This window comes from Vanacampus margaritifer, chromosome 15 (assembly GCF_051991255.1).
Source record: "Vanacampus margaritifer isolate UIUO_Vmar chromosome 15, RoL_Vmar_1.0, whole genome shotgun sequence".
Taxonomy (NCBI): domain Eukaryota; kingdom Metazoa; phylum Chordata; class Actinopteri; order Syngnathiformes; family Syngnathidae; genus Vanacampus; species Vanacampus margaritifer.
Genome location: NC_135446.1, coordinates 18,048,780 through 18,075,365, shown reverse-complemented (window position 1 = coordinate 18,075,365; position 26,586 = coordinate 18,048,780). Strand labels below are relative to the sequence as shown.

At 42.4% G+C, this 26,586-nt stretch overlaps 3 protein-coding genes across 20 annotated transcripts in view; 2 read left to right on the top strand and 1 right to left on the bottom strand.

Annotated features, from left to right (window-relative positions):
• LOC144034850 (calpain-5) overlaps positions 1-26,586 on the bottom strand; it is a 33,912-nt gene that overhangs the window by 2,434 nt on the left and 4,892 nt on the right. For 3 of the 17 annotated variants that reach the window (XR_013288304.1, XM_077543937.1, XM_077543938.1), the window contains exons 1-14: positions 23,633-23,752; positions 9,187-10,752; positions 8,736-8,802; positions 6,696-6,958; positions 5,921-6,086; positions 5,715-5,846; positions 4,814-5,025; positions 4,521-4,713; positions 2,919-3,094; positions 2,724-2,801; positions 2,289-2,625; positions 2,093-2,215; positions 1,749-1,945; positions 1,015-1,133 (exon numbers count right to left, since the gene is read on the bottom strand). Coding sequence is in view for 2 of the 17 variants with exons in the window: in XM_077543937.1 (XP_077400063.1) it covers positions 1,015-1,133; positions 1,749-1,945; positions 2,093-2,215; positions 2,289-2,625; positions 2,724-2,801; positions 2,919-3,094; positions 4,521-4,713; positions 4,814-5,025; positions 5,715-5,846; positions 5,921-6,085 (1,732 nt within the window). In the remaining 15 variants the exon portion in view is untranslated. Of the gene's footprint in view, positions 1-1,014; positions 1,134-1,748; positions 1,946-2,092; positions 2,216-2,288; positions 2,626-2,723; positions 2,802-2,918; positions 3,095-4,520; positions 4,714-4,813; positions 5,026-5,714; positions 5,847-5,920; positions 6,374-6,695; positions 6,959-8,735; positions 8,976-9,181; positions 10,753-13,641; positions 13,772-23,603; positions 23,753-26,586 lie in introns of those variants that run through there. The other 14 variants (XR_013288295.1, XR_013288292.1, XR_013288296.1 and 11 more) reach the window with 14 other exon arrangements.
• On the top strand, positions 8,407-10,944 carry cnpy4 (canopy FGF signaling regulator 4). Of its 2 annotated transcripts, none has more exons than XM_077543951.1 (6): positions 8,407-8,589; positions 8,720-8,834; positions 9,034-9,130; positions 9,248-9,370; positions 10,470-10,587; positions 10,657-10,944. In XM_077543951.1, exons 1-6 carry the CDS (start codon positions 8,496-8,498, stop codon positions 10,749-10,751), a joined length of 642 nt encoding a protein of 213 aa, XP_077400077.1. In that variant the 5' UTR covers positions 8,407-8,495; the 3' UTR covers positions 10,752-10,944. The 2 variants fall into 2 exon arrangements, with proteins under 2 accessions (XP_077400077.1, XP_077400076.1); XM_077543950.1 differs by having other exon boundaries at positions 8,720-8,846.
• On the top strand, positions 19,704-25,964 carry ntn5 (netrin 5). The gene is made up of 6 exons (XM_077543931.1): positions 19,704-21,108; positions 22,370-22,558; positions 22,819-22,968; positions 24,289-24,339; positions 25,288-25,368; positions 25,442-25,964. Exons 1-6 carry the CDS (start codon positions 19,704-19,706, stop codon positions 25,927-25,929), a joined length of 2,364 nt encoding a protein of 787 aa, XP_077400057.1. The 3' UTR covers positions 25,930-25,964.

Genomic DNA, 26,586 nt, shown 5'->3' with positions numbered 1-26,586 from the left:
AAGCTTTACAGGTGAACTTGAAGTAAAGGTCATAATGTATTTTAGTAGAGTGGTGCCTTCAGATGTACATTTAATTTGTTCCGTGACCAAAACATTCTAATCGTCTTTCCCCAAATGTCAGTAGGCCTACCAATCTGGCTTTACAAAAAAAAAAATCAGATGTGAAGAAATAATTTTGTATGCTGCTGTTTTTTTAAATGTCCATAAAACAAGTTGAGTATCCATCTGTCTATGGGGTTTCCCGTTATGTGTTAGCATGAGCATTAAGCTAGCATAGTGGCAGTAAACATATTGAAGCCTCTTTTCTGGAGAATTGTTCACTATTTACTAAACTGCTGCTTGTTGTGAATTGATCTCACTCACAAGTGAAGTAAATATTCTGTTTCAATTTAATTATAACTGTTTTGATTTAGTTATAAGTATTTAGAATTGGACAAAATTGCTTTGATTTACTCAGTATAGTTTTGTGTGAGAATTCAAATGATGTGAGGGGGTTGGTTTTCTCTTTGTTCTCTCTTGGGAACATATGGTGGGGGCAAGCGAAAGTGTAAATTAGACCCTTTGTTTATAAGACGGCTCCTCAGAGTCTCTCTCTCAGTCTCTTCTGTAAACAACGTCAACCCTTATCTAATTATCTGTGTTCCATCATGTGACTACAGCGGGAAGAAATGAAGGAGGTACCATGTGACTCTGGGAGGGACTTTTGTAGGACAAAGGATATTACCCGCAAGCGGAGCGGGAAACGTCACAGTTGAGAATCAAAGATGGCGCGGGTGGCGGCCAATCTCAGCTGTCCACAAATTTGTGTAATAAAATCCTTAGGTAATGCCTGAATTCACTGATCTCATTGTATGTTTTGATAATCAACATCATGAACACGGAAAAGTAAGTATTCGTCTTACTACACAAGTCAAAGAAAATAGCTGGTCCAACAATGGCTCGAATCTCATAAGTCAAGTCACTTGTATCTCAAGGCACCACTGTATATTGATCTAGAAAAGAGAGAGGAGCTACCCGTTTGTTTGGGAAGGCAGAGTCCTGTCGCCCTCTGTAGGTAGACTGTGGTCACCACAGTGGGTTGGGGTAAAAAGCAATGGAGTAAGGACGGAGATGGCAAGTCGTCCTTCAGTTCCCTAGAGGACAAAAAGTAATTGGCAGAATATACTGAATGGCAGAGGTGGGGGAGTCACATGACTTGGCTTAATTAAACTTAATTTTTTGCTAAAGCAACTTGGATCTAGCTAGAAACCAAAAGGTTCAAACAACCACAAAACTTTGCCCTTCAAGGTATAGTGTTTGGAAAGCAACGATTGTGAAGCACGTGCAGAGACCACACTTCACAAGCCGAACCACCAACAATAATTACTACCAATTATTATTTGGAGTGAGCGAGCGGGAGCTAGCGTGAGCAGCTAGCAAGAGCAAGCTAGCAAGAACTCGCTGGAGTGACTAACAAGAGCAGCTAGCAAGAAGTAACTGGAGCGGCTAATGGGAGACGCTAGCGAAAGCTAGCTATGTAATATAATTAGCGATTGGCTAGTGGTTAGGCTATATAAAAAAAATATAGGTTAATGTTTTTGCATACTATTGCAATTAATAGTTTTTTTATGAATAAAGTATTAGCTGACCACTAGATGGCACTCACTGTCCCTTTAAGTCCGCTAGCTTAATGCTAACATATAATTGGAAACACCTCTGCTGAATGCCAAAAGCAAAAAGTGTAAAAAAAATAAATAAAAAATCCACACCTGAGTTGGACATGTGAATGCGAGAAGAGGCGTACGAGGAAGCGCCCGCTGGCTCCCGGCAAATAGGTGGTGGGCAGCACCACGTAGCAGCCCGGCGCCAGCGCGGCCTTCAGCGTGATGCTGCGAGAGTCCATGTAGACGGAGCTGGCTGCCTGCTCTACCACACGCTGCACCCGGCTGCAGCGGTTCTCCTCCACCTGAAAGTGGAGGTGGGTGGGGGAGATTGAGATGAACTCAAACTACTTTGAACACTGTAAAAAAAAAAAATAATTTAATCGTAATATGAGTCTTGGAAGTGGATGTCAAGAATACAGTATGTAATAAATGCTCTAATCAAAGCTTACCTTGAGTACCTCAAAACCAATGGGCAGGTTGTCTCCTCCTCCATCCTTCCTCCGTATCCTCTGGTCCTCTTGCTGCAGACACATGAGCACCTCCTCCTTATGGCCTCGGACCTCAAACATGAACTGGAGGAGGAAGGAAGGAAGGAAGCTTGCATTCCAGCTTGTTCACGCATGAAAAAATTCAATGTTGCTTTACTTGTGGATTGTGCAGGAACGTGTCCTTGTGGTTGATACATCCTCCGCATCGGCTCCTCTTGTCCATCTGCACCTCCTGGCCTCCATTCACGTCTTCCTCGTCATCACATCTTCCTCTCTGGGCCGGATCCTCCTTGCCGCTCCCGCCCGGGTTGTCTTTCCTCCGGCTCAGCATGCAGATGGCCGACGGAGGCTCGCTGGGGAGGGCTGGCGCCGGAGCCCACGACCCGTAGCAGCGTACCTCTCTCCAGTGGGAGCTGGGCCACAGGAGAGCCCTCTCCACTAGGCGGCACACCACCACATCGGTGAAGTAGCGGCAGAAGTCCTCAAAGTCCATCCTGTACACATCCCGCAATATATTTACAGTAAATGATGACTTTGCACATCATTTGTACATATGTGTACATTAAGACAAACAAACAGCTACAATAGCTACCAGAACTCGCCAACGTCCCGAACTACAAGTCCCATCTTCTCCCTCTCCGCACGGCTCATCTGCTGCCACTGCTGTGACCTGCACAGGACAAAAACAGATCACAATTCCAAATTCTTGTAAATGTCAGAGAAGGCATGAAGAAAATTGTAAAACTGTCCCTTAAAGGTCAGCAGAGGTTTTTTGTCTGCTCCTTACCGCTGACTCCAGGCACCCGTCCAGTCTGTGGTGCCCCACGGGTTCCTCATGCGCACCAAGAAGAGTCGAGACGTTGCGCTTCCCTGCCATACCTTCCTCACCGCAGTCACTCCGTAGGCATGACCCCGCACCAGACCGCAGTCCATCACTGACTCCACCATTTCGCCTTCAGATGGCTGGCAAACGAGCAAAAATTTAATGTTTATTCTTCATTAAAATAGGACAATATTTTTTTGGGGAAAACGCTTTGTTCTTGTAAAAGTAGGACTTCTATTAACCTATTAGACATTTGCAATTTCTGGAGAAATTGTGTGGGAATGCTGTTAACTGAATGAAAAAAATACATACACGTAGAATGATATTAAAGGATATGGAATGATACTGAATAATGTTGAATGATATGGAATGCTATTAAAGGATGTGGAATGATGTAGAATGAAAAATGATATGGAATGATACTGAACAATGTTGAATGATATGAAATGATGTGGAATGATATTAAATGATATGGAATGATACTGAATAATGTTGAATGATATGGAATGATATTAAAGAATATAGAATGATCTTGAATATGGAATGATGTAGAATGATAAATAATACGGAATGATACTGAATAATGTTGAATGATATGGAATTATATTAAAGGATATAGAATTATCTTGAACAATATGGAATGATGTAGAATGATAAATAATATGGAATGATACTGAATAATGTTGAATTATATGGAATGATATTAAAAGATACAGAATGATCTTGAACAATATGGAATGATGTAGAATGATAAATAATATGGAATGATACTGAATAATGTTGAATGATATGGAATTATATTAAAGGATATAGAATTATCTTGAACAATATGGAATGATGTAGAATGATAAATAATATGGAATGATACTGAATAATGTTGAATGATATGGAATGATATTAAAAGATACAGAATGATCTTGAACAATATGGAATGATGTAGAATGATAAATGTGGAATGATACTGAACAATGTTGAATGATATGGAATGATATTAAAGAATATAGAATGATTTTGAACAATATGGAATGATGTAGAATGATAAATAATGTGGAATGATACTGAACAATGTTGAATGACATGAAATGATGTGGAATTATATGAAATTATATCAAATAATATAGAACGGTGTGGAATGTATTGGAGAAAAATATGCAGTATGCTGGTGAAAAATGTGGAATGATATTGAACGATATGGATGATGTTGGTAAAAAAATGTAAGATGTTTGGTATGTGGTCATTTCTGGAATGTTGAAAATGATTCCATAAACTGAACATTTAGAATTTTGAGAACGATGTGAATCCGTGTGCCATTGGGAATTTTTGGTGGAAAAAAAGTGGAACTGTGTAAAATTGTAAGTTTTGACAACAACAAAAATAACATTTGGTATGAACTTCTGTACAATTATACAACACGTTAATTTATTACAAATTTTACCTACACCTTAGCTATGGCTCGCAGACACCTGGGAAGCACTGTGCTAAGGTATGTAATTAAGGTGGAGGTGTGAAGCCAACTGTCTGGAACCCATCACATGAGCTTAACAGCAGCGTATGTTTGTCAATTACCCGTATAGAACATGTGATGAGGGCTTTGTGTTCGTGGGCCTTGGCCAGCGTCTGGAAGAGAACCTTCCTCCGGTCACCGTGCAAGGTGAGGGTCTCACGGTTCAGGCTGAGGGGCTCCGAAACCCCCCCGGTGAAGTCGATCAGAGCCTCGGCGGTGTTTCCTCCCTCCAAGGCTTCGTAGCAGCCGTTTAACCTGCGAGGACACGGCGGCGAGACAAAAGGACCGTTTTTCCGTCACTCTATGTCAACGTATGTGATGTCAAGTTGTCCGCGGAGGTGGCAGAGTGACAAACTTGGCATAGGCCTTCTCCAGCAGGGCGCTCCAAAACTCTCTGGGCGTGGCCGAGCGACAGAAAAGCAGAACCCCGTCGCGGCTGACGGGCAGCCGGTCGTCCACAACCACGTCCATCCAGCGGCCGAAGCGCCAGAAGCGAAAGTGGAAGATCCCCGCGTACAAATTTGGACGCTTGGGGTTCCATTCCTGGTCCACGTGGTCGGGGATGACCTTGGCAAAGATTTGAGTGTTAAAATTTCAGAGTTAAATTGTTGGGAGTTAACTCCTGAAGTGTAATTTTAAAGTTAATTGGTGTTATTTTACAGAGTTGACCACCTAGTGTTGGATTAGCCTTCGCACCTACGGGCAAACGACGAAGAGTAATCGCCACACACTAGTGTAAAATTAACACTGACCAGTGTTGACTGGTATTAAATTTCAACTATCGTCAGAGTTGTTTTAACCCCATTTCAATGTTAAAAAAAAACACACTTTCAAAAGTGTTGTTCTAACTATATTTGGTGTGGACCAATAGAAACACTTTTGAGGTGTCAAATTTAACTCTGTAGGTGTTGAATTAACTCTGTACTGCTTCCAGATTGTGAAAGCGGATTTTTTTATTTATTTTTTTTATTCTGATATCAGTCTTTGTGTTTAATCTGCTCGTGGCCTTCACAAGTAGTAAACTTATACACTAGAAGCATTTAAAAAAATAATAATTTTTTTACCAATTATATTTCAAAATCACCTTCCACAACGTCAGCATTTTTACAGCCTGTGATTGGTTGGTCAGATCAAAACTGTTTGACGGCAAAATACGTCTGTGGTTGTTTGTCTATTTCAAACGTTGTCAAATTATCAGATGCTCATATATATTCAATATACATACGTATCTACATCCATAGCTCGATAAATATTACCTTTTTCCACAAGGTCGGCTCAGATGCCAGACAGGAAATGGCAGCCACCATCCAGCAGTTACCCAGACTGCCTTGGTGCAGGTCACGTGTGCTGATGCCGTCAACAAACAAACGCGGGTCCTTGCAGATCTCCTGAGATGAAAAGATGCAACAATCAGCCAACTGCCGCAAACGGGCCGAGCGCGCCGAAAAGCGACCGGTCTCACCCGCGGCCTCTTCCAGGTCACCCCTGGCGGCGGCGCCCTCTTGTAGAAGAGCGCCTGGGTGGCGGCGGGGAACACGGGGTCCTTGAAGAGGGCGCCACGGCGGAGGCACGCCCGTCGGAGCTTGCGGAAGCTCTGACCTTGGAAGTCACTCACGCGTTCCGTCATGCTTGTCGTGAACGGGGAACACTTAACTGTCGTTCTGGTATAAATCAACAACACTGCATTTAACCCTGGAGAACCCACGGGGTCAAATTTGACCCCTATAAATTCGGCTACTCAAATAACAAAGACCTTTTTTTTTCTTTTTTTTTTTTTTTTACAAATTTAACTTCAAAAGTCCAGTGTGCCACTTCTGACCCCTGCATGGGGCCATCTAGTGGATGAATATTGCACTTACATGAGCCAGAGTGGTGGTGACAAGATGGCTGGCAACAAACATGCTGTTTTGTTGAGCTGGAAATCAATCCAAACAAAACCATCTTCTCAGCAAACCATCAGATGGTAATTATTATTATTTTTTTTAATCTATTTCATATCATGTTGCAGAATGCCTAGGAGTATGTTTTATATATATATATATATATATATATATATATTGATAAATTAGCAACTCTGAGCTAGTTAAAAAAAAGGGTTAAAATTGAAAAAAAAAAACATATATTTTGGTGTTCAGTGAACTTATAGCAGTCATTTAATGTATAATTCATAATTTTCCAAAGAAGAAAAGGGTTCTTAGGTTCTCCAGGGTTAAAAAAAAAAATAAGCAAACTTTTACCTTCAGGTGACAAAATCGCTTCCTCAAATGATCTAATTCATCCTCCACTTCTTTTCTCAGCCTCGTTTTTCCATGCAGCTCGCAGGCTTCATCTCCTCCAGTGTCACGTTTTGAAATGTGTCGCTTTGGCCCCGGATGACAAATGTACCTGCGGGGATGCACGTTGCTTCCAGGATGAAGGTGCGAGAGGCAGCGTGATGGTCTTAATCGGTGTCGCAAAGCAGGCGTTGGATGTTGGCGACTGCCGGCGTAACTCTATCCATCTGCACAAACACGCACATAATAAGGCAGTCAACACACCAGGCGACGCGACACGCCGTTGATCACAAGCTACAATTACCGAAGAAACACTTGAGTTTCAGACACTCAAGATGAGCACTTTAACCTCACTCACCTGTGTGTGGACGCTTCGGCTGCATAATGACTTTTCCAGGAGACAGAGTGTGTGTGTATCACTTACCGCTGCTTCTGCTGTTCTAATTTAAGTCAAATTCTATTTTGTTTGTCTACTCTTATAATATTCGGCCTGATTTCACCTCACTAAGAGCACAGAAGATCTTCTCCTGCCTTATCTTTTTTGCTTGTTCTCTGACTTAGTGTGTCCCGCAGGACTCCCTGGGTATCAGTTTCCATCCAGGGTGTGTTTGTGTCCGTGTGTGCGTGTGTGCGTTGCCCACTGACACATGAGAAAGGGAAGGCATGACGCTCTTAACTGCTTCATTGCCAAATATAAAGTCGACTTGAAACCTTCACCAAAAGTCAAGATGATGAAATGGATTTAGTTTAAAAAAAAAAATGCACGCAGGTGTGAATTTTAATGTGAATACTTGTTTAGCGATATGATTTCTGCAATTGGCCGGTGACCAGTGCAGGTCACCAATATAACAACCCAAAATAAGAGCAACAATAACAACCAATAACAATAGTAGATCAAATATTAAATAATTATTTTATCACAAACCTTTTTTTATATTTTAAAAAGAACCTGACAAGACAACGAGTTTAAAGAGCAAGTTTTGAGAAAGTTCAACAAATCAAACCAAAATCAAAATGCAAACTAAAATGAATATAGACTACCGTGTTGGTGAAAAGGGAAAACGCAGTTACATTATATATTTATTTTATTTTATTTTATTGAAAGTGCTCAACTGTACAAGCTAGCATAAGGGTGCTATAGGGAAGGAAAAATAGCTGTTGTGGTGAAAACTGCCACATAATATTTTCATTTTGAAAGAATGATGCAGAGAACACGTTTTTTTTTTTTTTAGGAAATTAAGAACTTTTTTAATTCAAACGCCAACATCCAATTCAAACTGAGCACACAAACCAGAACGGTGACGTCAAACAAGACACAAGAAAAAAAAAAAACACAAAACAAAAAACCCAAAAGGTCTAATCAGGCAGTAAGTTAATAACTTTATATGAAAGAACTTTGGATTTAACCATGTTTTTGTTTTTATTTATGTATGTATGTATGTATTTATTTATTTATTTTACAGTGGGCAAGCATGAAGCTGGGAAAAGAGAAATAAATATGCACTAAAATTGAACCAATCAAACAGGTTTTTATTTCATCTTTGTTTCGTTCGATTGTAAGCCAAAGCAGTAATCATTAGTCAACAGTAGATGGCGACAATGCGCTGTTACGGTTTGCAAACCGCCGTTAAAGAAACAAGAGAAGAAATCTACTCGGAATTTGTTTCTACGCACGCTCAGTTCCACCCTCGGTGCCGATGTGGCCAAGAGGGCGCTGGGATAAGTAGTCCTCCAGTGGATACCGTTATTTCTGCAACAACTACGATGAAACTTGTCACCGTTGCAGCGTTTTATTTGCTTTATTTCTACGCTTTTGTTCGAGCAGACGACGACGCGAGACTACCGAATAAATGTGAAGGTGAGAAGTTGCAGAATCTTTTAGCCAACTACCGCGAAGTGGTGATATACTCTCACATCCACGAATTTCGCAGTTGTTGTCATTTGTCAATAAGTTGTTATATGCAAGCATCATTCTTTGCGTGCTCCAGTGTGCAAGTTTCTCACCGTGGAGCTCCAGGAAGCCCTGCAGAGAAGCGGCCGCTCCAAGGAAGTGCTGGAGGTGGGAGAAGTGCTGGACACCGGCAAGAGAAGAAAAACCATCAAGTACAACACCTCGTACGTTCAATTTTCGCACTTCAAAATGTGAACAGCATGATGAAGTCATATCGGTATCGCACTAAATTCCTTTTGAGGACCATCATGGAAATGTGACAGAATAATGAAACACTGAGGTCTTATTATGAGTGGAACATTTTCACAAATTGTAGTAAGTACTTTTTCCTTCATTGCTTTTTTTTCCCAGGGAGACCCGCCTGATGGAGGCCATGGACAACATATGCGAGCGCATCCTGCATTATAGCGTTCATGCCGAACGGCCGGGCAGCCTGCGCTACTCAAAGGTCACCTGGCCGTCACTTCCCCAGAACCCCGCTTTCAATATGTACACTTACTGTACTTATTTTCCTGCTCATTGTGTGCAACGGTGCGCATCTTCCATCTTTGTCGTGTTGCTGCAGGGTTCCAGCCAGACCATGACCACCCTGAAGAACTTGGTCCACAAAGGTGTCAAAGTGGAATTGGGCCTGCCGTACGAGCTGTGGGACGAGCCCTCCGTGGAGGTGACGGACATGAAGAAACAGGTAGAAATCTAAACGCAAGGTGCCCATAATGTCTTTTGATCATTTATTACAAAAGCAAATAGAGCAGGGGTCGACTAACAATGTATGACGAGGTGTATTAAAACATTTAACAAAAAAGAAAAAAAAAATAGATTTACCTTTGAACTTCATATTCATTATATTTAATACTGTAAATCATATGCCGTTAATAATGCGTATTGATCAAGCTCCCAGTGTTTTTTTGTTTAATTACCTACAAGCAGTAAAATATACGAGCTTGCTGACAGGGTGGACGATGATTTGTTTAGCAAATGGTGGCATTGCTGACCAATGACAGGATGGATCAATTTGTCTACTGTTATGTTAGCATTGCTGAAAGGGTGGACATGACAGAGTGGACTTTTTTGGTAACATTAGCATTGCTGGCAGGGTTGGAATGTTTGTGGCTAACTTTAACATAGTTGACAGGGTGGACTTTGACAGTGAGGCCATTTTTGCTAGTAACACTGCTGACAGGGGGGATGGTAACGGTATGGACATTTGTACCTAATGTTAGTTAGCATTACTGATAATATGCACAATGAAGGTACAGACATTTGTGGCTAATGATAATATTGCTGAGAGGCCTCATATGACAGAGAGGTAATATTAGCATTAATGACAGGGTGGACACCGGAGAGTAATGGGATAGACATATTTAATTATTGTTAGCATTATTCCAAAAGTGGACACAGATGGGGCAGACATTTGCAGCTAATGTTAGCATTACTGAAAGAGTGGACATGACACAGTGGACATTTTTGTTCATATTAGCATTGCTGACAGGGTGGACAGTAACGGAATGGACAATGATGGAATGGACGTTTGTGGCTAATTTTAGCATTGCTGACAAGGCAGATATGACAGGATGGACATTTTTGGTTAAGGTTAGCATTGACGTGTGGAAATGTTCTGCTTTTGTTAGCTTTGCTGTAGGGAGTGGACAATGACATGGTGGACTTTCACTTACTAGTGATTTTGACCCTAAGGAGGAACCTTAAACATGCGTGTAGTACCAACATTGTGACTTACCAGTGAGCATTTGTCCTCTCATCTCAACCCCCCCTCGCCCCCACCCCAGTGCGAGACCATGTTGGAGCAGTACGAGGAAGTGGTGGAGGCCTGGTACTTTCACCATCAGGACCAGAAGCTGGACGACTTTCTGTGCCAGAGGCACGTCCTCGGAGTGGCCGAAAGAGGTCGGACACGCCTATGAGCAAAGATTCCATCTCTTCCGTCCGTGCTCATGTGTGTTTTCTCCCGTGCAGAATGTCTCAAGGAGGTGTGGAAGGGAGACCCGGGGGCCAAGGGAGGCGTAGTAGAGGACGGCACAAAGACGACGAGGCTTTCTGGCGAACTTTGACCTGCAGAACAGTGGAGTGATGTTGAAATGCATGTCAACGTGTATTTTGTGCTGGCTCCGCCTCCTGATTGAAGGATGACATGTTCCCTCAACTAATGTCTTTTTAACCCTTTTTGGCTCATGTATAATATAGTTGACACCCACAAATGCAGTATGTACAGTTTTTTTTTTCAGCTGAAATAAATTCTTTTTAAAACAATCATGGAGTTTTTATTGTTTATTTTTGTTATAAAGTAGCTCCTTGGGTCTTTTTAGTGTTTTTCCCCCCCATTTGTTAAATGCCATACTAGTAGTAACACAAACAGCCACGGGAGGGCGCTACAAGCAAACATACAGAATCAAAGGCGCTCTCCTTGATTTGATTTAAAATGTTCATGATATAGATAGACACTATAAATCCACAAGGCAACACAGGCATACCTAATTAGTAATATAAAAAATATGAAAAATAATACATTTAGTTTTTTTTTTTTTTTTTTTAAGATACACAACTAAAATAGAGGTCATAATTACCGTGCGATCTAAAGATCCAGAGTAAGGTGCATAAATTCCCTAAAATCGGTAATAGTCATGTATAATTATTACATTACATTATAACAACAGTGGCTGGTTTAATTATGAGCTCTTACTGTTTTAAATCATATATATATATATATATATATATATATATATATGGAAAAAGCATACCTCAATTTATTTATTAATACAAAGTAGACTTTACCGCAATCTTCCTAGCCTTTTTTTGTTTGAACCAAATTCATAAATACGTCTCATCTCTTAAATAAGCATTACAATATATTTATATAGCTTATTCTTCCCCCCCCGCGCTGCAGCAATAAAGCCAACAACCCAAATCACACGATAAATAGTTTGATGATGATGACATATGAAGAGCATGCTGATCGATTTGTTATGGTTTTTCGCTCTTTGCTGCAGGCTGCAAAGTCTGGCAAACACGAGACACCTGTCAAGAAGCACCTTGACATCTGAACAAAGCTCCAACTTGTATTGTGGCGTTTGAGTGAAACCCTCCCGCATTGTGATTGTTTGTGTTGAGTCATTATTGCACTTGTCCGGCATCCAAGCATAACATTCGTTAAGTGCACCGCGACTGGCAAACACGCACGTGCGTGAAAACGAAGAAGAAGCACACCTGGGGAAACATTCCTCCGGGGAAACCATCAATCAGTTTTATGGCTTTTAAAGGGGGGAAACTTCGCTCCAATCAAGTGTTCCCTCCCGACCTCTATACCTTCCATTTCCATCTGTATCAGCTTTGCTTCACATCTGACAACCATCTTTTAGTGCAGGCCAGCCAATTAGCTTCCAAATCCACTGAGGGCTAATTGGAGCAAAAAGCGAGGATAACAAGATAAGGCCAAAAAAAATATCATAAAAGGAACTAAAAACATTTCCTGGAATTTGTTTGGCTATTATTTATTTTCTTTTTCTTCTTCTTCTTTTTTTTAAATTATTTTGCAGATTTCTTTTTAAGAGCCGGCAAATGTATGGAAACAATTCAATTGCATTGAAGAAAAATAATTTAGCATAGACGCAAATGTCCGAAATAGGCCAAAATAGCCATTTTGTTGTGTATTTGATTCTAAATTTTGGGCCATTTAGTGTTTGACAATGTGGAAAAAAAGTTCTGTTTTACTTTTCGTAGATTGTGCGTAAAGTTCTTTGGCTTTAGTTCTTCTCCTAACAGGTCCCCCTTATTTTTTCCCCGCACTCATCTTCCTCATGCACCTCCTCCTCTTCCTCTCCCTTCTTCATTTTTTTTCTCCCGGCAGGCCAGCACAGACGAGTGAGCCGAGGTTGGGATGTGAGGACACTTTGGTGGGAGAAAGACCATCTCGGAGGGCGCACATGGTGAGCGCGCACGTATCTTCTGCTTTTTTTTTTTTCCTTCCATTTTATTACTTTATTAATGTATTCGGCAAAGCAGGTTAACTCCTGTCTTTTTGCTATACTATAGTGGAGAAAATGACAATTAATTTGGATGGGGAAAATGGACAATAATATATGTTATATTATTTGTCAGTTACAGCCATTTAAATATATCGTAAAAATCTGTTGTTATTATTTTTTTAATGTATTTTAGTTAGGCCTAAATGCGCAGTTGCGAACGTTACGATGGGGGTCAAAAGTCAGCATTTTTTTTTCTTTCTGAATTGTTTAAAGTCTCGCAAAAAAAAAAAAAGAAGACCAAAAATAGTTTATTTTTTATAATTTATGAGACTGATTACCGGAATAATCACAAGCAATCAATATTAATTTGGTATTCTGTAATGGTTGTTTTGTATTGAGATGGTGCAGCTCTGTAAATATTATGTTTCCCGGAACCGAACAGATTGCGGCAAATGTGCGCAATTAGCGGCGCATAATTGTCGCCATTAAGATTCTGCTTCTGTTGTTCTAGCCAAAATCTATCAAGCCAACCCAAAAAAAAAAAAAAAAAAAAAGACCTTCAGATGAGTCACATGCTCAAAACTTAACACGATGTTATGTTTAATAGTTTCTCCTGCACTGACAAGAGAGATTAATGCAACTTTACAAGTCTTTATATGATCCAATGAGCAAATAAATAATGCTGCTTTTATTACTTCATCTAAAAACTCGTTTTATTATCTGTTGCCAGTAGTGCGAAAACCAAAGTCATTATTTCATGAAGCTTTTTGAGGGGGCCAAGGAAGAATCCTCCATCCAATTGGGCGGAGGGAGGCTCTGGCACACTTTGATTTTTTTTTGTTTTTGTTTTCTTTTTTTATCTGACATAAAATGCATCTGTGTATGTGTGTGTGTGAGTGTGTGTGTTACTGCCTTGTTATGAGTAATCCTGTGGGCAGCATGTGGATTTAATTGATCGCGTCAACACGCATATACGTACACGCGCACGTTCGTTCACCAGGCAGCGCCTCATCTTTGGAATCATAGTGATTTCATTCCCATCTGTTTTTCAAGATCAACATGTGAAGCCTCCATGGGAAGACCTCTGCCAACTTGTATGTAGGCTATGCCTGTTTAAAAAAAAAAAAATGGGGGGAGGGGGGGCGGGAGTGGGGAGTGGGTGGGATTGACAGGAAGCGTGCTTTTAAATATCAAATAGGTGACGTGGTGATTTTCTTCAAAAATGAAGCGCAATGGCAGCTGATTACGGCCACCGAGTGAGGAGGCACTTCGTTTAGACAAAAGTAGTGGTTTGCAGCCATCCTGTGGCATTGACTAGGCATTTATCAACCTGTTAAGCATGCAAACGATACTCAAAACACCACATATTTCCCATGTAATGTCAAAATGAAAGACAGAAAACCAATTAATATTTTCCAGTGTTACGGAAATAACATAGCCTGATTTATTTTTCTTTTGATGAATCCAAACCCTAAGGAAACAAAAGGCTAAAGATACTTTCTGGCCGCTAATCCACTTTGTGCCACTTCCACCACTAAAATTAGATTATTACACCAAAAATGGAGCTGCTGGAATCTGTTCGTGTGGAATAACACACACACGGACACACAGATGCAGGCTAGGAATGCGGTTTGGGAAAACAGGCTGCAGTGTTGTATTTCTGAGGACAATTGCAAATTAACAAAGGTGTCAGAGTGGTTACATGCGCCAACAGGTGTGGCGCCTTCGCGCACGCTTGTTTTCGGAAATCAATTCTTACACTCGGCATTTTTACACCAACCGCCAGTTAGCTTTGACTTCGCCTCCACCCGAGCCGCTGAAGGCCCATGACGAGGAATTTTAAAATGTGTGAGACTCATCTGCTCACCAGAACACACCCCGGACACGCTGGGGCGGCGAGCAGGCCCCCGAGAGTTAACAGGTAGCTAGATAAAAGAAAAAAAAAGGAAAAAAAAAAAGTTTCACTTTTTGCATCCAAAAAGAAGCATCTGATACACAAACAACCATGAAATGTTCAGCTAAGCTAGCCTTTCAAAATACATACTTTAAACCCACACACACACTTTAAAAACATTTACGCTGACTACTTAATTTTTTTTTTTAAAAACTGTCACTTGTAGTCGAAGTTATTACTGTAAAAACTGATCCATAAAACAAGAATTTAAAGATACCGTATCATTTCGTCCGTTGGTGTACACTAGCTTAGCAACACCGTTGAGGAGCTAACGGAAACTAGCATTGACGTTACTGTAATTACACGCCGTTAAACAACTGCTACTTTAACCCACACGGTGCAGTATCACATTCAACAAAAGAGAATTAAAAATGTAAGCACTACATGGTTCAACCAAACCATATACAGTATTAACAAAAGTCCTCTAGCTTTAATGCTAACATATAATATAAAACGGCATAAATGGACATTTGCATTGATGTTATAGTAATTAGAAACCCTCAGAAAAGTCCTACTTTAAACCACACGGAGCAAAATCATATACAAGTAAAGAGAATTAACCTCTGTACAGTATGTTCAAAACCTCATGTCCGTTAGCTCAATGCTAACATATAATGTAAAACAGTGCAGATGAGCTAAAGAAAATTAGCATCATTTTTTTTTTTACAGTAATTATAAACCTTCAACCATAAGCCACATGTCACATACCCGTAAAGAGAGTTAAATTCTTCACGGTCAAACACCCAAATTTTCGACCACACAACTGCACGCTAGCTTAATGCTAACATATAATGTAAAACAGCTTAGTTGTACTAACGGAAATTAGCATCATTTTTAAAAGTAATTATAAACCAGTCGCACACCAAAATTTTCGACCACACAACTGTACGCTAGCTTAATGCTAACATATAATGTAAAACAGCTTAGATGTACTAACGGAAATTAGCATCATTTTTAAAAGTAATTATAAACCAGTCGCACACCAAAATTTTCGACCACACAACTGTACGCTAGCTTAATGCTAACATATAATGTAAAACTGTGCAGATGTGCTAACAAAAATTTGCATTTTTTTTTTTTTAACAGTAATTATAAACCTTCAACCATAAGCCACATGTCACATACCTGTAAAGAGAGTTAAACTCTTCACGGTCAAACACCCAAATTTTCGACCACACAACTGTACGCTAGCTTAATGCTAACATATAATGTAAAACTGTGCAGATGTGCTAACAAAAATTAGCATATATATATATTTTTTTAACAGTAATTATAAACCTTGAACCATAAGCCACATGTCACATACCCGTAAAGAGAGTTAAACTCTTCACGGTCAAACACCCAAATTTTCGACCACACAACTGCACGCTAGCTTAATGCTAACATATAATGTAAAACAGCTTAGATGTACTAACGGAAATTAGCATCATTTTTAAAAGTAATTATAAACCAGTCGCACACCAAAATTTTCGACCACACAACTGTACGCTAGCTTAATGCTAACATATAATGTGAAACTGTGCAGATGTGCTAACAAAAATTAGCGCTTTTTTTTTTTAACAGTAAATATAAACCTTCAACCATAAGCCACGTCACATACCCGTAAAGAGAGTTAAACTCTTCACGGTAAAAACACCCAAATTTTCGACCACACAACTGTACGCTAGCTTAATGCTAACATATAATGTAAAACAGCTTAGATGTACTAACGGAAATTAGCATCATTTTTAAAAGTAATTATAAACCAGTCGCACACCAAAATTTTCGACCACACAACTGTACGCTAGCTTAATGCTAACATATAATGTGAAACTGTGCAGATGTGCTAACAAAAATTAGCGCTTTTTTTTTTTAACAGTAAATATAAACCTTCAACCATAAGCCACATGTCACATACCCGTAAAGAGAGTTAAACTCTTCATGGTCAAACACTCAAATTTTCGACCACACAACTGTACGCTAGCTTAATGCTAACATATAATGTAAAACTGTGCAGATGTGCTAACAAAAATTAGCTTTTTTTTAATAGTAATTATAAACCTTCAACCATAAGCCACATGTCACATACCCGTAAAGAGAGTTAAACTCTTCACGGTCAAACACCCAAATTTTCGACCACACAACTGCACGCTAGCTTAATGCTAACATATAATGTAAAACAGCTTAGATGTACTAACGGAAATTAGCATCATTTTTAAAAGTAATTATAAACCAGTCGCACACCAAAATTTTCGACCACACAACTGTACGCTAGCTTAATGCTAACATATAATGTAAAACTGTGCAGATGTGCTCACAAAAATTAGCTTTTTTTTAATAGTAATTATAAACCTTCAACCATAAGCCACATGTCACATACCCGTAAAGAGAGTTAAACTCTTCACGGTCAAACACCAACATTTTCGACCACACAACTGCACGCTAGCTTAATGCTAACATATAATGTAAAACAGCTTAGATGTACTAACGGAAATTAGCATCATTTTTAAAAGTAATTATAAACCAGTCGCACACCAAAATTTTCGACCACACAACTGTACGCTAGCTTAATGCTAACATATAATGTGAAACTGTGCAGATGTGCTAACAAAAATTAGCGCTTTTTTTTTTTAACAGTAAATATAAACCTTCAACCATAAGCCACATGTCACATACCCGTAAAGAGAGTTAAACTCTTCACGGTCAAACACTCAAATTTTCGACCACACAACTGTACGCTAGCTTAGTGCTAACATATAATGTAAAACAGCTTAGATGTGCTCACAAAAATTAGCTTTTTTTTAATAGTAATTATAAACCTTCAACCATAAGCCACATGTCACATACCCGTAAAGAGAGTTAAACTCTTCAAGGTCAAACACCCAAATTTTCGACCACACAACTGTACGCTAGCTTAGTGCTAACATATAATGTAAAACAGCTTAGATGTGCTCACAAAAATTAGCTTTTTTTTAATAGTAATTATAAACCTTCAACCATAAGCCACATGTCACATACCCGTAAAGAGAGTTAAACTCTTCACGGTCAAAAACCCAAATTTTCGACCACACAACTGCACGCTAGCTTAATGCTAACATATAATGTAAAACAGCTTAGATGTACTAACGGAAATTAGCATCATTTTTAAAAGTAATTATAAACCAGTCGCACACCAAAATTTTCGACCACACAACTGTACGCTAGCTTAATGCTAACATATAATGTAAAACTGTGCAGATGTGCTCACAAAAATTAGCTTTTTTTTAATAGTAATTATAAACCTTCAACCATAAGCCACATGTCACATACCCGTAAAGAGAGTTAAACTCTTCACGGTCAAACACCAACATTTTCGACCACACAACTGCACGCTAGCTTAATGCTAACATATAATGTAAAACAGCTTAGATGTACTAACGGAAATTAGCATCATTTTTAAAAGTAATTATAAACCTTCAAGCAAGTGATATTTTTACCCGCACAGAGCGGTTCAAAAGAATTTGTATTTTTATAGTCTCAGCCTGGTGGTGTCCAGGCCGTAAACATGCCCCCAGGTTGTCAGCACGTATTCCTGCCAGTCTCACATAGTTGGATCAGAAGATCAACCCCTGCAGTTGGAGAAGTTGACGTCATCACGTCACTATTTGCTTGTATAAGTTAACAGTCTATACCATAAAGTCAATTGTATTCTTTGCGGTTTCCCCCTTTTAATGGTCCCGTGTTTTTTTTTATTGGTCATACGACATAGACAGGTGCATGTCCTCGCCCCGATCGAACCCGGGCCCATTCCCGAGTGATCTTCCCTTTAAGGGTTGGTTGATCCGCTTCCTGAGCCCAGACGGTCCCTCAGGAAGCCCTCATACTTTGCTTGCTAATTGAGCGGGATGACGAGGTGAGACTTGCTGCTCTCTGCCCCCGTCCTCTCCCGCGGCTCGGGTTTGCGCAGCCCACGCGGACTTTGCTGTCAGTGTCAAGACGCTTGTTAGGGCATCATTAATCTCGCCGAGAGCGAAGGGGCCAGGTGACACATGAGCAGGGGGGGGGGGGGTACTTGGAAAATTGAGAAGAAGCAAAGTGACGGAGGAAAGAAACTAAGAATGGAAGATCATCTGAAGAGAAAGTCAGTTTTAGGGTTCATCGTTAGTTTTGACTACATTCCAAAAGTGACTCTCGAGTGGATAGAATCCTGACAGTTGGATGAATTACACTCATCACCAGCTGGAAGAGGCAGGAAGAGATTTGTTCACACTAGGGACAAAAACAATTCATGTTTGAGGCTCAAGCAAGATTTCCATCTATAAATCATTTTCCCACAACACGAGCGTGACCGCAACTTGTGTTGTGGGTCCAAAAAAGATCTTGGGCGCGCACACCTCAGCCCGTTTGCATGCCTGCAAACGGCTGCGGTTCGAAAAAGGAAGAGCCATGAACGGGATGCATACGCTCCAGCTCGGGGTTCGGCTGCAGCTGTCAGACATATTTTTGGGGTCATTTCAGACAAACGCACGCACTCCGGAGCAGTTTGGAGATGTCATCTGGGTGGGGGGCGGAGCTAAGCTGCAGTGATGCAATTATGTATTTTCAATCAAGCTACCATCAGTGGAGGGCTGTGGATTGCTAGCTGGACCTTCAGTGAGGACTTAAACTTAAACTTGAATCCACCCGTCTATCATGTTGCCATTAGAAAAACCGTTAAGATGTCTCTGGGGGTTGGTGAAGGACTCTGGTTGGTGGCCTGGTGGGTGGTGTCTGGTCGGTGCTGGATTTCACTTTCCTTTCTTTGGTCCTTCCTCGGGTCTCCTGACGGCCTCACGACTCTGGCTGGAAGTGTTCGGTTTAGGTGAACGGTATGGGATTTTTTAATAGGTTTTAGGTGAACGAATGAATACGCACACATTTAAAAAAAAAAAGAAAAAAGAAAAAAAGAGAGCAATGATGATGTCATGTCAAATCGGTAAAATTACCGAATGAACAATACTGAGCTCCCCAGGAAAAAAAAAAACGTCCCAATACCTAACGGTACAAGAACGGAGACTTTCAAAAACTGGTGTCTCTCAAGCAATGTTTTCTAACGTTGTCTTTCCTTTGTCCTCAACAGGCTGGATGACATGATGTTCCGGGCCTTTTCCCTCCCCCCTTCCACCTCTCCCTTCCTCGCTTTCCTTCTCCTTTATTTACTTCCTCGGCCTCTGCTATTCTCCTCCTTGTCTCACGTCCCACTGAGTTGGACTTCGCCTCACGATCCCTGCTACCACTCGGACGGCCGTCCTCGCCACTGTCTGTCCGAGTTCATCAACGCCGCCTACGGGGTTTCGGTCAACGCCGGCCGCGCCATCCAAGGCTTGAATTTTGACGGCAATATCAGCACCTTGACGGACCTCCACAATCCACACAACCTCACCTGCTGGCAGGCTCAAGGGGGTCAGGAGAGTGGAGACTGGGTGCTCACTGTCCCTCTGGGTCGCCGCTTTGAAATCACCTACATAAGTCTGCAGTTCTGCTATCATGGGGAGCCATCAGACCCGATCTCAATATCCGTCTTCAAGTCCATGGACTACAGACACACTTGGAGGCCGATGCAACATTATTCCAGCGACTGCTTTGGGGATTTTGGACTCCCCTCCCAGACGGTGGCCAAGACCAGACACCAAGAAACAGAACCGCTGTGCTCCGATCCTCGGCCCTTGCAGAGGCAGCGGGGCGGTACGGTGCTGGCGTTCTCTGCCCTTGACGGGCGTCCATCGTCCCCAGATTTTGACTACAGTCCCACTTTGCAAGACTGGGTGACAGCTACGGACATTCGCGTGGTTTTCCACCAAACATCCGCAAAAACAAAACTGAGCCCGGCAAAGAAGAACGATGGATGGACAGAAGAGGAACGAGTTGTCGACCTCCTGAAGTGGAGTTCTGGCAATGCTGGAGATCCGACAGGCGGCATGAACACAGAGAACACGCCGTCCTTTTTCGACAGGGGCACAAAAAACTCTGACATGAGCACGCAGAAGAAAGCAGACAAGCTTGGCGGGCGAGGTCACCACAAGGACGGAAATAATGTGACCAGCAAGGAAAGCGGGGACACTTACAGCTCGGATGTTTCGTCAAAAAAGGGCGCAAGAGCTCGAAATCTCGGTCGTAAGAAGGACGGCGAGCAGTGGCTCATTTGTCCCAACGGTGTCTGCAACTGGACCGTGGAGGGACGCCAAAGAGGCGCCAAGGGACGAGAACTGAGAAAGCGGAGAAACAACCATCCAAGCACCCGGCAGACCTCCAGAAACCTCCAGGTGGCGCCCACTACCATAACCCCCCTGCCCCCTCTGGCCCTCTCGGACCTGCAGGTCGGGGGCCGGTGCAAATGCAACGGACACGCTTCCAAGTGTCGGCGTGACGATGCGGGGCGGGCCGTGTGCATGTGCGAGCATCACACCGCCGGCCCGGACTGTGACGTGTGCGAGGATTTCTACTTTGACAGACCCTGGCATCGGGCCACGCCCACGCACCCAAACCCTTGCGTAGGTGAGTCTTACCTCGCAATTACTGCAATACGTTGAACAATATGTTCCATGGGAATGGAAATTAATCGCTCTCAATACAAGTCCTGCATAACCTCGCCTTTACCGAAGCACATTCAGGAGTTTTATCGTCTTCTAAACGGCCGGGATCATCTTCTGGTGCTTTAAGAAAGGAGCCTTCCAAGATGCGGAACACTTAATGGGCCACCATAGGTCTTAAAACCAAACTTAACTCATTCACTCCCAGCCATTTCCACTGAAGCAACCCCCTTCGCTCCCGGCTGTTTTACTGTATTTTGACTGATTTGGCAAGGCCCACAGAATCTTGTGTTCTATTGCTATAAAAACATGGAACCTACCAAAAGAAAGATTAGAGTCTCTTCTTTCATCAAGAAAAGTATATTTGTGTCTGTTTCCGTTTTGCAGAAATTAGCATTAGAATAAAAGCTAAGTTTAATCAAAAGTCACATTCCCAACCACCTCTTCATGTCAGAAGCTGCATCAAAGCCTTATTTCTGTATGCACACAAAAAAAACATATTTAAAAAAAAAAAGTGAAAGTATATTTTTGGGAGTGAAGGATAAAGTATTAGAAAACGTGTTTACACGTTTTTGGGTTTGAATCATTTCAAGTGTTGTACTTGACCATTTGTGATGTTACTAGCAGCCCATCAAAACAATAAGAGATGGTGCTATATTCTTTCCCAGTTCACTTTTTGCGGTCTCACTGTATCAGATTTTTAACAATCAGGGCAAGTCAGGAAGAAGAGTGCGTAAAAAATATCCAAAGATTGGAATCATTTCAACACTTGAATAAAGAAGATAAAGTGCATCGTGTCTACTGCAAAGGAGAACTTGCTTACGTAACTTCACGTTTCTGGTAAAACATCGTTAGCTTACTTAATCGCCGCTAGTTAGACGGAATTGTAGCCCCTCCACAGCGTGGTCACGGATAGACACAACAATTGCTTCATTGAACAATCTGTAACAAAATAATAGATTAGATAATAGACGACTCAATTGACATCCTGAGGCACTCAACACACAGACGAGCTAACGGTTAGCCACTTAGCAGCCTGCCGCTATCCTGAACCAACAACAGCCAACTCCACACTCTCATTCGAAGAGTCGACAGACGGACGGGCCCACCTTTGCGAACCGCGTTATCGGGATACTGTTGTACTTTTCGTTCTAAAAATATCACGATAACATCAACTTCTAAATCCGTGGCTGAAAAAAAATCTAAGCAATTCGATGCATTTCCAGCGTGCGAGTGTAACGGCCACTCCAACAAGTGCCGCTTCAGCATGGAGGTGTTCCAGCAGTCTGGACGACGCAGCGGCGGCGTGTGCCTCAAGTGTCGCCACCACACCGCCGGACGCCACTGCCAGTACTGCCACAACGGATACACCCGGGACCAAAGCAAGCCGCTGCACCACCGCAAAGCCTGCCAACGTCAGTCTCTACAAACGCATGTGTGTGTGTGTGTGTGTGTGTGATGTATTTCTACGTGCTGTGACCCATGACCTTTGACTGTCCTAAGTAGCTGTCACTGACTGGCGTTCTTGACTCATGTAGTGTCATTCAAATGGATTCCTGGGCAGGGTTACACATTACACGGAAATGCATAGAAGATACTGTGATTTAATTGGGGCTAGCCACTAGCATAACAAAAAAATTGCTAACTGTGTTCCTGGCATTCTTCCCTCCCCTAGCATGTCAGTGTCATCCTCTGGGAGCGGTGGGCCGCTGGTGTAACCACACGTCGGGTCAGTGCCTGTGCCGAGAAGGAGTGACCGGCCTCAGGTGCAACCGCTGCGCCCCGGGATACAAACAGGGCACGTCACCCCTGCGGCCCTGCGTCCGTAAGTCGACCCAAACACTGCTGACCAAAACCTGGCGTCACCTGTCGCAGGGCTCAAAACAGGCCCAGACTCATAACTCTGACAGTGAAAGCTCTGCGTGAAAGAAAAGCTTGTTTGTTTTTACTGCCAGGCCAAGCTAAGTATAGCATCCATTAGCTTGCAGGGCATTTAACTGTATGCCCGACGCTAACTTACATGACCTCGCTTCATCACAAACGTCATGACAAACTGACACAAAACAAAAGCAGTTAATGGGGAATTCAACCCCCCAAAAAATTCTTGACAAAAATATGTTAAATATTGAGTTAGTAGAATATGAGTTAAGCAGCAAAATCCAGCAGTGTTTATCAATATCAGAAGGTGGCCATTTTGCCACTTGCTGTCGAGTAAAATGACATCACAATTGCCCAGGTCTCGGGTAACAACCAATCACAGCTCAGCTTCAGAAAACAGGTGAGCTCTGATTGGTCATTGAGTAACGGTGATGTCATCTTCAGTCGACAGCAAGTGGCAAAATGGCCGCCCCCTGAGATGGATAAAAATGTCATGTTTAGACTAGAGAGGTCACATATAACATATTATTGCCAAGAAATATTTAAAGTTGAATTCCTCTTTAGAGAAACTGTTTCCGTCACCTGTTTTCTGAAGCTGAGCTGTGACTCACCTGCGCGACATTGATGTCATCTTCGGTCGACAGCAAGTGGCAAAATGGCCGCCCCCTGAGATGGATAAAAAGGTCATGTTTCGACTAGTGAGGTCACATATAACCAGGGTTGGGGAATCGATGTCCAGGAAGTAAAAACCCTGCCACAGGTGCTTCTACTTAACTGGCAGTTAGCCTAAACGAGCTGATCGTAGACGCACCTGTGGCTAAAGTCAAACTGTGTCAGGGTTTTGTTCTCACCGGACCTGGATTCCCCAACCCTGCATATAACATATTATTGTCAAGAAACGTTTAAGCTTTAAACATTTTAAATGTTCAATCAAACCATATGATAGCAAAAGGCAGCTAGCTTCAAGCTAACATAAAGTGAAACATCAGAAACACCATAGACGGAAGCGTCAGTGATTTGGGAAAGGGGGATGTTCCATGTCACAGGCCTCGTTGTGACAGAAAGGACCAAACCTGGTGTGGTGACAAATGTTTGCACTTTTACAAGAGGCCTGGACAATGTATGGACGCTATGCGACGTCTTCACGCTCTGGCCTTCCTGAATAAGTCAACATTTGCGTGAGATTTGTTGATCATAAAAAAGACCACACACACACACACACACACACACGAACTGATCATGTGTCTGACACTCCTTTTGATTGCAGGGATTCAAGAGGTCGCTCCGACTCCGGTGTTTCAGCCTCAGTACAGCATTGGTGAGTAAGAGGAGCTTGACGGCGTTTTTAGCAAGAATGATTAAAACATACTTTTTTAATTAAGATATCCCTTCATGTCTGTTTTCACTTTCTCACTGCCACAGTTGTCCAAATATTTATTTGCTCCCAGATGAAATACAGTATCAAGCAGAACCACAAAAGAAAAGTGAATAAAAGATGATATATTGAAACACCAACATGATGACTGTCTGCTAGCTAAATTATAACACATAATGCAGAATCCCATAGACAGGATGTTTACGGTTAGCAACGTGGCAAAACCATTTTTTTTTGTTAGACCGAGTATGAGTACTTTCATTTGAGTACTCACTAATACCAAAAATGGTGCTTCTACGTCTACTTTTTGGTATTTACGGTAACTTTAAACCTTCAAGCAACTACAAATAAGCATGCATTCTCATGAAGCGATCTCTAATTGGATCATGTGACTTGACCTCATGTGGTTCAAGACTCTTCGAGAATGTTCTGCTCAGCAAGGTCATCTGTTGGTCACAGGATACCGTGATGACAAATAGAAGCGGCCACATTTTCAGTAATGAGCCGCTGTGTGTGTTGTGCTCATGTTGTCCCACGCGGGTGATGGTTTTGGATCTGATACTTGGCCCTTCGGTGGGGTCGGAATCCAATAGTTGAAGATACACAATCCTGGTCTTCCAGGACCGAAATCCTGCAGGTTTTAGATGTAAGATCAGGATCGTTATCAGGCTTCTGCTGAGCTTGCTGATGAGCTGATTATATGATTCAGGTGTGTTGGAGGATGGACGCATCTAAAACTTGCAGGACCCTGCCCTTGAGGACCAGGATTGGGGAAAGATTAGATTGACATGGCAACACATCGAGGCTAAAAATCCGATTGGAGAAAAAGATCTAACATTCACACGTACTGGAAAAAGAGCAGCCAATAGAAACGCTAACTGTCCCCCACAGATGAGGCCTGCGTGTCCCACTGCCAGCCTTCGCAGGGGAAAGTCAGGATGAACTTGGACACGTACTGCCTCAAGGACTACGGTTGGTTGCGTCATTTGAGCCCTCGTTGAGTTTGACTTGGTGAAAAAGTGACAAAAGTGTTTGCGTGTGTTAGTGTTGAAGGTGCAGGTGCGAGGGATGGAGCGTTCAGGTCCCTGGTGGCAGTTTTCCATCTCGGTCCAAGTCGTCTTCCGCACGGGATCCCCTTCCCGCATCCGCAGGGGCCCCCAGTCCCTTTGGGTCCCCGACCGGGACCTGGCCTGCGGCTGCCCCGCCCTCCACGTGGGTCGGACCTTTCTGCTCATTGGCGCCGACGAGGGCGAGAGGGGCTGGGCGCCGGACGAGAGGAGGCTGGTGGCCGACCGCTCCACGTTGGCCCTCCAGTGGCGGGATCACTGGAGCCCCAAGCTGAGGGGCTTCCGCGGGCAGGACAAGAGGGGTCGCTGTGCTGACAGACCCCCCCACCAACACAGGAAGCCCTCAGAGCCGCAGACGGGATACATCCCCCCTCACCTGCTGGCTGACACGGATGCTGGAAGCTCGGCCGACGAGGTCTCGACCTTGTCGCCGCAAAACAGGGTCACCCTTGGCCAAGAAGCCTGAAGCCTTATTTTTACTTCTTTTTTTTTTTTAACACTCTTTGCTTTAACACCACTAAATGCCATCATGTTCTTGTCATAAAGTTATTTTATTTGAACTGCTTGCTTCGTATTTATTGTCATCATAGTTATTGTAAATAAAGATGGAGGCTCATTCTCTTCTCTATTTTGTGTTAGAGTGCCTCGTTGTTGGCTGTGAGTGCACACACGTCACATAGAGAAAGGTAGGAGTGCAAGGAGGGCGACGTTTTTTATTTTTAAATTTCAACTTGACATCCAGTGCATGGATTGGGGTTTGGTTTTGGGCGCTTTAGAGCGCCTCATTGTTGGCCATGAGTGCATGCATGTCACAGAGAGAGGGCAGAAGAGTGATGTAATTTATTTTGACTAAGTCTGACGTTGACACCTTGTGGAAGGGGCGGGGCTTCAGACTTTAGAGTCGAGATGTTCGGCGCCTCGTTATCCTCTGTTTTTTATCAACCAATTTGGGTCATGCCCATATTTGGACATCTAACCTGCCGTCATGGCGACCGCTTCCAGTTGGGAGATGAAACCTCATCGCCCAGTGTGCATGTGTGTGTAACTGTGTGTTACACGTAAAGACAGATGGGAGAGCTCCTATTTGCACCCGTGGCCATGTTTTGGAAACGGAGATTGCTGA